Source organism: Genypterus blacodes, unplaced genomic scaffold (assembly GCF_046128005.1).
Source record: "Genypterus blacodes isolate CSIRO-AG114 ecotype Tasmania unplaced genomic scaffold, CSIRO-AGI_Gbla_v1 ptg000073l_1, whole genome shotgun sequence".
NCBI classification, from domain to species: Eukaryota; Metazoa; Chordata; class Actinopteri; order Ophidiiformes; family Ophidiidae; genus Genypterus; species Genypterus blacodes.
The window spans coordinates 2,984,097-2,996,184 of NW_027466883.1; the positions used below are offsets into that span (position 1 = coordinate 2,984,097).

A 12,088-nucleotide genomic window follows, 5' to 3' on the forward strand; every position below is an offset into this window, starting at 1 on the left:
GAAGTCCAAGTCAGAATGACAAATGTAGTTTCATGCAACAATTTGTGCAGAAATGACACCGATTGTGTGCAAATAAATAAAGAGAAAGAGACGCTGAAGATATTTTGATCATCCTTAGCCAATTGCAAAACTTGCACAGTTTCGGTGCCGCCCTCTTTAGTCCCGGTATACTGTGTCGTCACGTTACCAACAAAAGACGCTGCAGACGCTCCTTGCACGGTGTTGACGCACGTGAGCAGCTCGAGACATAACTGGACATTTATATGCTTTTTTTGGGATTAAGTCATATGTTTCAAATGCAAACATGATTCCCGAGGAAAGCTTTGGATCCAGCGTCGTGCAGCAAGGGTGAGTTTTCAGTGTTCCAGTGTTTATAGTTTTACGATCCTGGCTGAGCCACGGGGAAGGGAAATGCGTCTGACCTTTATATTACCTAAACTCGTGAGGTTTGTTGTACAGCGAACCGTTGATGTCTGAAGTAACTCTTTCGTGCATAGAGTTTATGCATGTCATTTGATATGTCAATGTCCAAAACTTCTACTTAATAATCTTTAAGAATGAAGAATGCGTAAATATGGAACACTGCACGAGACTAAAGCTGCACTAAGAGTTATTATAGTATTTGAAAATAAAAGTTATATCTTTTATTTCCTGCTAGACATGGAGAGCGTGCATGTGTGTGTATGTACGTCAATATAACCAGCATCGTTCCTTCTTTTGCCTCTGAATTTGACAGAAACAATGTTTAGGGGTCCAGGCTGCGTTTTAATTCACACTTTAATCTTTTATATTTGCATTATCAAACTATAGTAGTGGGACACATGAGAGGATTCACGAGTGACGTCACAGTTGTTAATGGTGCCATGAGTTGATAATGACTCCCCAACAGTCCAAGCACCCGCTAATGGCGTCATGAATGGCGTCATGAATGGCGTCAAAGTTGAACATGCGTCAAGACATTAAGGGGTGGGTGAAATATCAGGGATAAGATGTTCCAGTAGGGTTGACAAGAGAAGTCGGAGAGCGTCTAAGCTAGTTTCTTGCAGGATTGCCTAGTTTGCTCAGCTTTGGATCAATGTAAATATCAAATTTCTGTTTGAACCATTTTACTGCATTCTTGTGACAGAATAAATTTAGATTAGTATGTAACTTTCCGTCGCATTCTGGTATAGTTAGTTTGAGGTGTTTCTGGTATATTGTCCTTTGAAAGGCATGTAATGCATGTAATTGATGGAGTATTAGACAGAGTACTAGAAGAATTTAAAGGTTGATTGTCTCTTTCTCTGTCAGGATGCAGTCCATAAGTTTGGCTCTGGAGGAGTTGCTGGTGAGGGCACAGACACAAGACTGTCTGACCATAGGGATCTATGAGTCAGCAAAACGTCTTACTGAGTGAGTATACAAATATAACTCAGATTTGGTTCTGTCTGAATTTAACTGATACCCTGAAGGCCTTGACTGATCTATTTTCTGCTCACTTCTTCCTCAGCGACCCAGACGACGTGGTCCTGTGTGTTCTGGCAGCTGATGATGAATACGACGTGGCTTTGCAGATCCACTTCACTCTGCTGCAGGCCTTCTGCTGTGACAACGGGATCAACATCTTGCGTGTCTATGGCGTCTCACGGCTCCAGCAGCTACTGGGAGGCGTGGACGACAACAGGAACCAGGAAGAGCACAGAGACCTCCACTGCCTTCTGGTGACGGTGCGTTTGATTCTGCAGAACAGCCATCCAATCTATTCCAAACAGTGCCAATTTGAGACGGTGTGTTAACTGTTTCACTCGTCCTCTGCAGAACCCCCAGACTACAGGAAGTGGGGACCTACTGCCAGGAGAGCCAACGCCTTGACCAGTGGGTGCCTAAATTGGTCCTGGACGAGAGCTGAAGGGTCCAGCACCCGAGCACAACGGATCACATAGGAGGTCTTTCTGGGTTCAGATACTGATGAAGTGAAGGATCCATTGTAGCTAACGCAGGGGAGGATTGGAACGGACTGTCCTTATGGAATGACTGACAAAGAGCTGGAGCAAAAACTTTATTTGAAGTGACTGCTGAGACGCCCAGAGCGGAGATTAATCGATGATGCAGTCAGTGTGAAAAACAGGCAGGCAGAAACCAATGCACTATGCACATACACTTTCTTAAATCCAAACCAAATTTAAACCTCTGTCAGGCTGCTCATGTGGAATTCAACATGCAACAGTAGCCTGACTAGTTAAGGTACAAAGCCCAACCACTAATCTGGATGGCCTTTGTATTTCTCCAACTGGAAGTGAAACCTGTCATTGTGAAACTATGCCAGGAATTCCAGTGACATTGGATAGTCATTTGTAATCAAGGTGTGTGTTTGTTAAATGTGTATGTTGTGTGAGTGTGTGTTTTGTATCTTTACAAAAGAACAGGGCGTGAGGCATGTGTGTTCTTGGAAGTGAGCAGCTGGACCTGCATAGGAATTGTCATCCTGGAAACTGAAATGGAGACAATGTTTAAGTTAAAGCCACACGGGGTTCAGTGGCATTGTAGGAACATTGCAAAATATATGTACTGTGGTCAGAGAACAGGTGATCGGCATAGAGATCTACTTTGATTGATTTGATTGAAAAGTGATCGCAAAATGTGATTGTACTGCCAAAGAAGAACTTTGTGCCACCAGGAGCAAATATTTACCAAAGCATTTCTGATTTTATGCTGTAGATTAATATTTACTTTGTTAACCTGTGATTGAATGATGTAGGCATAGCACCGACTGTATCGCACTTGAAATGATTTGTTTATGTAGGTATTTATACTCTCTTTTCTGATCTGTCTACAAAATCAATAAACACTGTATTCGTAAACGATTGACTGATATCTGATACAAAAGCAAAAACATGCGTGCATTCGTCATGGAGCCAATGTGGAGCTTTGCCTGAGCCGTGCAACGCCGGTTTACATTCGGGCTGCAGTAATGGAGAGCAATCAGCCTCCCGGGGCAAATGGCTTTTGTCCGCCAGAATGCCTCCCGCTCACTGCCAGAGCTGCCATTGTTGTAAACACGACAAAGTCACGGAGAGAGAAACTAACCGGGGTGGAGACAGAAACTCGTCACAAACAGGCAAAACAAGCTGATGAGGAAACTATACTGTCTTCTTACAGGATGGGAGTGGGAAGGTGGGGGAAGTATGAAAGGTGTGGGGGTCCAATGGGGACGCGTTGGCCACATATAGACATTATCGGCCTTTTTCTGTTGCATTTTCTTAAAACACAACATGCATTTCCCCGAGGATTCAAACCCGCAGTTTGTACAAATTGGCCCGCCCATACTAGATAATGGAGTCCTCTCACGATCGTGTATGACGGCGCTCTGTATTCATCCTCCCCTCCCTGCGCTCTCACATGTCTGACAACAGCGTGGGTGAAGCGAAGGAACATTCAGGCACATGGGCCTTCCGTTTGTTTACTATCAGCGGGACATGGGCGGGGCTTCGGTTCGCGCAACGCCCCTCCTGCACCACCGGGTTTCCGATTGGCTGGGATTCCTCCGCCCTTAATCTAATTGGTTCAGGCTCACCAAGGGCTTTACGGGATTGGTCGGAGACTTTACTAGAGAGCCGTGACTGTTCCAGCGGTGCTTCAGAGGGCCCGCGAGAGGAATGCCAACAATAACATTCCTGCAAAATGAGCCAACAAGGAGGATTTACCTGACCTTGCCCTTTGTTGACTCTTGTTGGGCTCTGCAGGCTTTTGTCCTTGCACAGAGTGAAGCTGCGCGCGCTCACGCGCGCACACACACACACACACACACACACACACACACACACACACACACACAGTGAAGAAACACCTGACCCACCTGTCTTCATGCAGCACAAGAGAAGATACGACAACATGTGAATTATATCATCTTTTTATTAATGTTATCTACTTCTCAATATCATCTTCTTCTTTTTTAAACAGCAATATCCACAAAATATTAACAGTGTGCAAGAAAACATGAGTTATGGCACATCAGAGAACAGTTACAAAAAATAGATATATTTTCTTCATAATCAATCAAGGCAAAAAGATACATGTACTGTATGCATACACAGGAGATCAGAACACAAAAGATGAGTCTTGGGGAGGTTCAGAGCCCATTAAGTGATGTTTTGATATGAGGTCTACAGGTGGGGAGCGTCAACTCTCCTCGCCTGACCAGAAATAAACTTTACAAGGCTCACAACAGTGGATTTCCTTCCTGAGCCACGTGTTCTACTTAAGACTGTTCATTTAATTTGATAACCCCAAGACCAGCATTGACACAATATACGCCACAATAAGGCAAACTATCAACCAATCAATCAGACTAACGGTCAGCCAACTGATTGGCTGTATCTGATTGTAAGCCCAACCAGCTATGGAATGATTAAAAAAAATTGTGGAAAAATTAAATCCGCCAGACGTCTTTAGGACAACATCAGTGTGTGTGTGTGTGTGTGGGAGTTGACTTGGACGCTGTCATACATGTGTATCACAGGTGTATCCTCACTCACTGTAGCTGCACCCTGTATAGATTTGCTATATGCAGCACGTCCTGGGATGCCTTCCTTGCTGATAACAAATGAATTATTCCCATATTCTTAAAATGGTTCACAGCAGACTCTAGTGTTAGTGTTTCGGTGACACAACGGGATTCGTCACTTCAGTCATCTCTTCAGTCAGTCTCTAAGGCTTCAATAGGTGACGATGATCGGCTGTCGCTAATGAATTCCAGCTGACACAGGCACACACAGGGCCAAACCAACAGAAACTTTCCTTCTGTCTATTGTCTGTCCCCCACTACGACTGAACAAGTTGCAGGTGTAAGAGCCTCAGACTGATCAAACCGATCAAGTGGAGATCCCAGTTACAGCACCTTGTTCTCTTGGGTCAAACTCACCCTGACCTGGAATTTCAGTCCTGGAGGTCTGGAACATTACCACAGGACTCTGCACCGCACTGGATGGTCTGTGTTCTTACACAGTGTCTTTAGCTCTCCTACTCACACACACACGCACACGCACACGCACACGCACACACACACACACACACACACACACGCTCTACGGAATGTAATGATTTAACCTTTCCGTCCTTTTCAACTGCCAAATGATCATACACACATACTCAGACACACACCACTCTCAATAGCCTTTCTCCAACTCCATCTGCACTATGAGAACATCCTGCTCTCTCTGAGGGGAACAAAGGCAACTCAGAGTCGAATGCAGGGCTTTGTAGCCGGAGGCAACACTGATGTTAATCGGGTCTAAACAACAGCACAGGGTCCCCAATCAACTGTCCACCTTTATAACAGATTCGTGCGCACACAAACACAGATGTGAACCAACAAACGCAAACAACCAACTTAACTCCAATCACATCCAAAACTGAGAGACGCACTGAGCAAGAGAATTAGAGCAATTGGTGACTCGGCCCTGCTAAGTCACCATCCTTTTGAATGTAAAGTGTGTGCGTTATGTATTAATAATACGCGTTGTCCTGTCCGCCACCTTATGAAACCAACACTCGAGAGAGAGAGAGAGAGAGAGAGAGAGAGAGAGAGAGAGAGAGAGAGAGAGAGAGAGAGAGAGAGAGAGAGAGAGAGAGAGAGAGAGAGAGAGAGAGAGAGAGAGAGAGAGAGAGAGAGAGAGAGTGACGACACTCTGACAGACAGAACAGAAACAAATATGCTATGTTGTACTAAAGAATGAATGAACATCCACAGAGGGGACTTGTGTTTGGATCTGTTTCTTACAAACACTGTACAGGGTAATACTCAACTGACCAGGTTCCATGGACTCGAAAGAAACTCAAACTAATCCAAAACAGCTACTCTCAACTTATCACTTCTGCACGTCTGAAAGAAAGTTTATACACTTTTGTGTTTCTTAACTTCGTCTTCTTTTTTCTTTTCTTTTTTTATCGTCTTGAGTTTTTTTACAATCAAGTTTGGTTTTTTTCAGAGAGGGGGGGGGGGGGCCTCAACACCGTGTCAACCTCTGACCAGTCAGATCTCAATAAAGTGAACTGGTTCTAATGGGGGAGACTGGTGAAGCTGGGCAACATGGAGTCCAATCTGAGGATTATTCTGCTATCAAAACCATTTTGTCAGTTTCCCTTCATGCGTCTGACTCTAATGCAAGTTCAACCTATAACTGTTCCAACAGCTCTATCTTAAAAAACTAAACAAAAAGAAAGAAATGCATTTTCACTCTCAGGTAAGGTTTCTCCTCCAGCCTGCATTGCAGACTGATTCCCAGGTGTGGTCAGTCTGTGACCTCGCCCTCGCTCAGGGTAAAGCACAGGGAGACTTGATGTGTACAGTAGAAACCTTTGTTTAGATGATAGCAGGTATGGCAGGCATTTCCTCTGGTGCAGAATCACATCTTAGTGTCATTTCAGTCAGGAAAGAAACCTGATCGGTGAGGGGCGACACCTACACGAAAAGTACTGCAAAACAATTTCTAAAAAAAGTACAGTATTAATTAATATCGGTTAGGTAACGCTTCAACAAAATATCAAAACCTACAGTTCACAAACATGTGTTTCTTAAGAAAAATGCAGTAAACGTCCGGGGATTAATAGCTTGAGTTTCTGTGTAGAGCAGTTCAATGTTCTCCTCATGGGTGCAGATCTGAGGTCAGCTTTCAAATCAATATCAACCGACAGCAGCCATAACCTGCATTGGCAAATAGAAACAATGGTGCTGACCCCAGATCAGCATCTGGAGACCACCCTCTGTACAGATTGGCACATCTGAGTTTTTTGGACAGAGGCTGCGTACAGCCACAGTGACGCCGAAGGCAGCAGGTCTGTCGATACAGGTTTTGGGGTGGGAACATGCTCGCACGATAAAGACAAAGGCTTTGGGGTGTAGCCGCTTTGCTCCAGAATGAGTTCAACCCGCCACGATTTGAGTACAGGCTCCAGGGCAAAAGCTCTGGCCTCAGACCTGGAAAATGTTTAACTCCCATCAAAGTGGAAAGTTTCTGAGCTTTATGGAACACCAGGACGTTTCTGGCACCGTTGGCGAGAGCGCCCACCACCCATTTGCTCAGCCACATGCTCCTCCAAAACCCTGCGTGTGGCACAGCCGTACATGCCTTAGCCAGCGCCACATCTCACAATACAAGCTCAGATCAGCACAGGATTGTGGTTTCCTACTGATTAATAATGTCGAAATCCCGTCTCAAGTATCGCTGACATTTGTAGTTAATTAATTCACCAGCATACTTGAATATTACCAAAGCACCTTGGATCATACCCAGTGATGTATCGATCTCTGCAACCTTGGAGCACATGATAACTTCCCCCTAGCGGTGGCCCTGGGGTATGGCGCTTTTCCAGAGTGGGTATTTTGGGAGGGTGTAAATGTCTGTGTGTGGGTGTGTGTTAATAGTAGATGTATAGATTGGAGGCCTAAAAGGAGGGGCAGTGTGTGTGTGTGTGTGTGTGTGTGTGTGTGTGTGTGTGTGTGTGTGTGTTTACATAGAGAAAAGGAAAAATCTGGGCATCAATTTAGGTATTGAATGTGTACATGTGTTTGTTTGAGGGTAAGGGAATGTACTGTTTGCACCTGTGTGTGTGTGTGTGTGTGTGTGTGTGTGTGTGTGTATTTGGTGTGTCAGGAGCAGAGTGCAGCTATAGGATGATGCAGGGTTTCTTGTCCTTGAATGGGTTTTCAGAGGTCGGCACCCCGACCAGCAGAGGGTCACTGCGAGCGTGCTGCTCACAGTAACTCATAAGGTCCGCTGCTGCTTTGGACACCTGGAAGGAGGACAGACACAGAGAGAGGGACATGAGGGAGCACAAGGAGGAGGAGAGATTAGGAAAGAGAGATATGTGATGGAGGAGGAGGAGGAAGATGATGACAGAAGAAGGAAGAAGAGGAGTGATGATGGGCAGGGAGGAGAGGGGATCACCATACCTTAATGCGTTCAATCCCTGCCTCAATCCTCAGCTGTTCCACCAGTTTCCTGGCCTGGGCGATATTATTAGTGGTAGACATACTGATCCATCAGAGTACAGCAACACAGAGGAAAACTGAGAGACAGAGAGAGAGAGAGAGACAAAGACTCATGATTAACAGGAACTACACACAATTCCGCAAACTAACAGAGTTTGCAGGTATTATGCATTATATAGTAGTTTAATAAACACAATTAATCATTAAATACTGAAATTATAAATTTAATTTATACCTAGGAAATACTATACTTTTTTAAAATTCACGTTTGGTTTAATTTGCAGAATTTGGAGTTATAGCACAACTATGAGGTGAAAACGTGGAAGTGCAGCACTAACAATGCTTGAGCTATTGCTCGTTGTTCAAAACAACAGTTGAGCAGACACACACACACACACCGATGGATTTTGGTGGCTCACCTGAGTGATGGTGTGCAGACGGGGCTATGCTGCGTCTGAACACAAACGTGAATCGATGAAGAGACTGAGAGAACTGTTGCTGAGTCAAAACAGCAGAACCGGACGACAGCTGAGCTCACATCGGCTTGGTCTCTGTGTAAAAAGGACACAAGTGAGTTTGGCTGCACAAATCAAATCAGTGAAAGGCAAAGCTAGAAGCACAGGAAACCATAATCTTACTTCTTGTTTTATTCTTTAGGTTTTATTTGCAGGCATGCCATCCGATCTTAATCATTTTAATGGCATTAACCCACAAATACAGACAAGTTAATCCAAACATTCTCACTGGAGTTAAGATTGCACACTTTGGTCTGGGATCATCTGGAATCACATTAATGCCTCCAGAAATATTCTGTTGCAATGAAACATTCCACGTTTCAATACAAGACCAAAAAACCCATCATGAGTCATGAGGTAGAAATCCGCTGCAATGCCAAAACTGTCATCATCCATATTACAAAATCTGTCATCACAACTTCATTTGTCTCCGCAGAGCATCACTAATACAAGGTAATTGTTTATAAGGTGGGGAATTCTTGCATTGCTCACACCACCACCAGGGATTTCCAAGTCTTTTACACTGCAAAACACTACAAAGCTTCCCATGGCGCTCTCTGGGAGAGTTCCCCCCACATGAGATCAAAACACACTCTGCTCTTCACATGCCACCGGTGTGTTGCAACTGTGTCTCTCACTGTGTTTCTGTGTCTCGCCCTCTCTCCAGGGAGGAGAGTCCTGCTTTAATCACTCTTATGGTAGAGTAGCTTAGAGAATCGTGCCTGTAATTAGGACTTGTGTCGTGTGTGTGTGTGTGTGTGTGTGTGTGTGTGTGTGTGTGTGTGTGTGTGAAGGTAAGAAATTAAGACAGAAAGAAGCTTCCACTGAAGTCTGTCCTAGGAACACATTTGTATTACTCAGCCCCTAACTCTTAATCCCAAACTGAACCTAATCCTAATCATACCAATGAACCTGAACCCCCCACCATACACACACACATGTCCCATCACAACAACAGCCGTCAAGTCACCTGACCTGCAGCACCACGGACACCAAAGAGCAAATGTGAACAGAAGTGTATGAACTCGGATGCAACCTCAACATGCCCATGAATGTTTTGGACTTATTTGGTCCCAGCTGAGTCTTTGGCTGAGAGTCATGACAGTACAGCTTTAAGAAATGAACTCAAAAGCCTCTTGCATGTATTCTCTAAACCGAGTGCTTTCATTTCTCCAGCCTGTTGATTTGTCAAACTTCTTCTCGATGGCACATTCCGCCTTGAGAGGAGAAAGATTTACCCTGAACAACCAGCACGGTCATGAATTCCTGCCCCCCCTGTATAGTCTCCAATCGCTTTTATACGCCCCCAGATTTGGAAGGATGGAAGCGACCCCGACAGTCGGCTGGTCTGGGCTGAAAACCCTCCAGGCCGGCCTCGCTCTCTCTCTCACGCACACACACGCGCAACCCCCCCCCCCCCCCAAAAAAAGAAGCATCGATCAGCATCGATCCAACCAGCTGCTGAGCTCTGATCGGCCTACAGTAGGCAGCCATGTCCTGCTATAGGCCCTGTTTGCTGCTCTATCGTGTGAAAACACAATGCGGGCATTTTGATGGATAGAACAGCATGTCCTCTCTCTCCCATGGCTATCTACACAGACACACACCACATACACACACACACACACCGACACACACACACACACACACACACACACACACACACACACACACACACGGGCTCGCAAGCACAAGCCAGACCTTGTGCACATATTAAAGCCTGAGATGCCCCCCCCCCCCCACCACCCTGAGTGGAGACCAGACTAGACCGCCTCGGGTCTGCACACAGGGGCCTGGTTGTTAGCCGTGGGAGCGGGGTGGTGACTTGTTTTGACGGAGGCATGCAGGCTCCAGGAGCTAGTCTAAGCCCATCCAGCGACACACCGGAGCGCATGCCTTCATGATCCGCTATTATTATGCTAATTGGACAGCGAAAGGGCCTACTTCAGCAAATTACAATCCAGAGGGGTTTGGACGGTGCCCATATTGTGGCTTGTGCCTTCCTCGGAGTCCAGCACCGAGCAGTAGGAAATCTTCCACTGACCCTGTCCCCGGTCCTCCCCACCCTCTCTGCCGGCAAAAGGGCTGGGGAAATCCGGATTCGTGACACTGATGAAGCCCCGCTCAGCTGCAGCCGAACCTCGCTGGAGACAATCCGGGTTCGCAGAGGCCCACAGACGCGTAACAATTATGATACACAAGGACAAAATACCCGAATATCTCTAAACTCACCTCCAAATGCGCTGTTTTGGCGATTTAAAGGGCCAGATCCGCTGGTTTGTCAGCCTCTCCGCTCGCTCACCGCCGTGCTCGCTCACCGAGCCAAACGCCTCCCCCTCCGTTACCAGCCCGTCCACTCCTCCACCCTCCCTCCCTTTCCTTCCTCCCTTCCTCCCTTCCTCCATCTCTCCTTCTCCCTCCCAGCATCCGATCTGGTGACAGAAGACTTTAACCCAGGGGGGCCCCCCAACTCCAAACAGAGGTACAGAAGGGGTTTTGTTATTGGATACATACCCCCCCGCAATAAACAACAGTGAAGTTACTTATCTTTATCTTTCTGGGGATGTCTAATATCCTGGTGGACACAGAACCCAGCACGATTGGACATTTCTAAATTCAAGCACAAAACAAATCATTCTCTTGCTCGGTACAAGCATGTGATGATTGAACACTGAGGGTATCCAGTTTGCCGGAAACCCCTCAGGGGCGTTTGGGGGAACAACGGGCCACCCTGAAACACCAATTCACTCTAATGATACATTAGTAGATCCATTCATAGCAGGACTGTGTGACTGTCAGAGCTCTTCCATCAGCTGCTCCAAGGTCTGATGATGATTGCAATGAGGCTGATTCAGAATGGGGGATTTTTTTGTTGTTGATTGCATATAAACTCTGACTGCGCCTTTTAATTGCATTTAATCGAAATATAATATACTTTGTAGGGTTACAGCTGTTTCATAATTCCCTTATCGCGTCTCAAATCTTAAGAATCCCTTTATTTCCTTTTTTAACTGTCTGTTATATGTGGCTGGTACAGATTGAATAAAGAAAATAGGATAAAAAAATAGGATTTGCTGAGATTTCCATGAATCTATAAAATAAAAAGTTTCTACGTTGACTATTCCACACTCTTCAACCTGTTGAAAGTGTGCAATTTCGTCTACACGTACACGCATCTGCATCACGAGGACGTTTCCTCGCGCGTCCAGTATGCAGGTTTACCACACGGGGGCGCCATTGCCCCGCTCGTACTTTTCTCCTCCTCTCCGGGGAGGTTGTGGGCCGCTCCTTCTCTTCCTGGCAAGCCCCCAGCGCAAACACGCAGCCCCCGTTTCCACCGAGCTGTCGTCCACTCCTCCACACCGAGCCAAAAATGCTGCATCCGCTGCTCGATTATTGGCTGATATGAGCGGTTTGCTCTGCGGCGAGGGAGGAGGAGTGGGAGTGGGAGTGGGAGGGGGGGAGGACTCGTGACGTGAAGGATTTCATCTTGGTTTCATAGCAGATCTTTTGATTCCAGGCGCCCGGTGATGCAAGCAGATTAGGAGTTGGACATGTTTGTCTAATATGACGCATGCGCACCCGCACTACATGTCTGCTCTGC

The 12,088-nt window shown here is 46.0% G+C and overlaps 1 protein-coding gene and 1 pseudogene across 2 annotated transcripts; one reads left to right on the top strand and one right to left on the bottom strand.

Moving 5' to 3' along the window:
• Nucleotides 1-171: 171 nt before the first annotated feature.
• LOC143006154 (growth arrest and DNA damage-inducible protein GADD45 beta-like) lies at nucleotides 172-2,820 on the top strand (annotated as a pseudogene).
• A 2,632-nt stretch (nucleotides 2,821-5,452) lies between these two features.
• gng7 (guanine nucleotide binding protein (G protein), gamma 7) lies at nucleotides 5,453-10,804 on the bottom strand. Of its 2 annotated transcripts, none has more exons than XM_076157785.1 (4): nucleotides 10,717-10,804; nucleotides 8,389-8,520; nucleotides 7,931-8,046; nucleotides 5,453-7,770 (listed from the first exon to the last, which is right to left on the bottom strand). In XM_076157785.1, exons 3-4 carry the CDS (start codon nucleotides 8,009-8,011, stop codon nucleotides 7,645-7,647), a joined length of 207 nt encoding a protein of 68 aa, XP_076013900.1. In that variant the 5' UTR covers nucleotides 8,012-8,046; nucleotides 8,389-8,520; nucleotides 10,717-10,804; the 3' UTR covers nucleotides 5,453-7,644. The 2 variants fall into 2 exon arrangements, with proteins under 2 accessions (XP_076013900.1, XP_076013901.1); XM_076157786.1 differs by lacking the exon at nucleotides 10,717-10,804 and adding an exon at nucleotides 10,529-10,672.
• Between the last annotated feature and the right edge of the window lie 1,284 nt (nucleotides 10,805-12,088).

Excerpts from the sequence above, each read along its gene's own strand:
- gng7 (XM_076157785.1), bottom strand. The coding sequence starts at position 8,011 with ATGTCTACCACTAATAATATCGCCCAGGCCAGGAAACTGGTGGAACAG. Across the intron at positions 7,771-7,930 it reads CAGGGATTGAACGCATTAAG|GTGTCCAAAGCAGCAGCGGA; the intron begins GTATGGTGATCC and ends TCCTCCTTCCAG.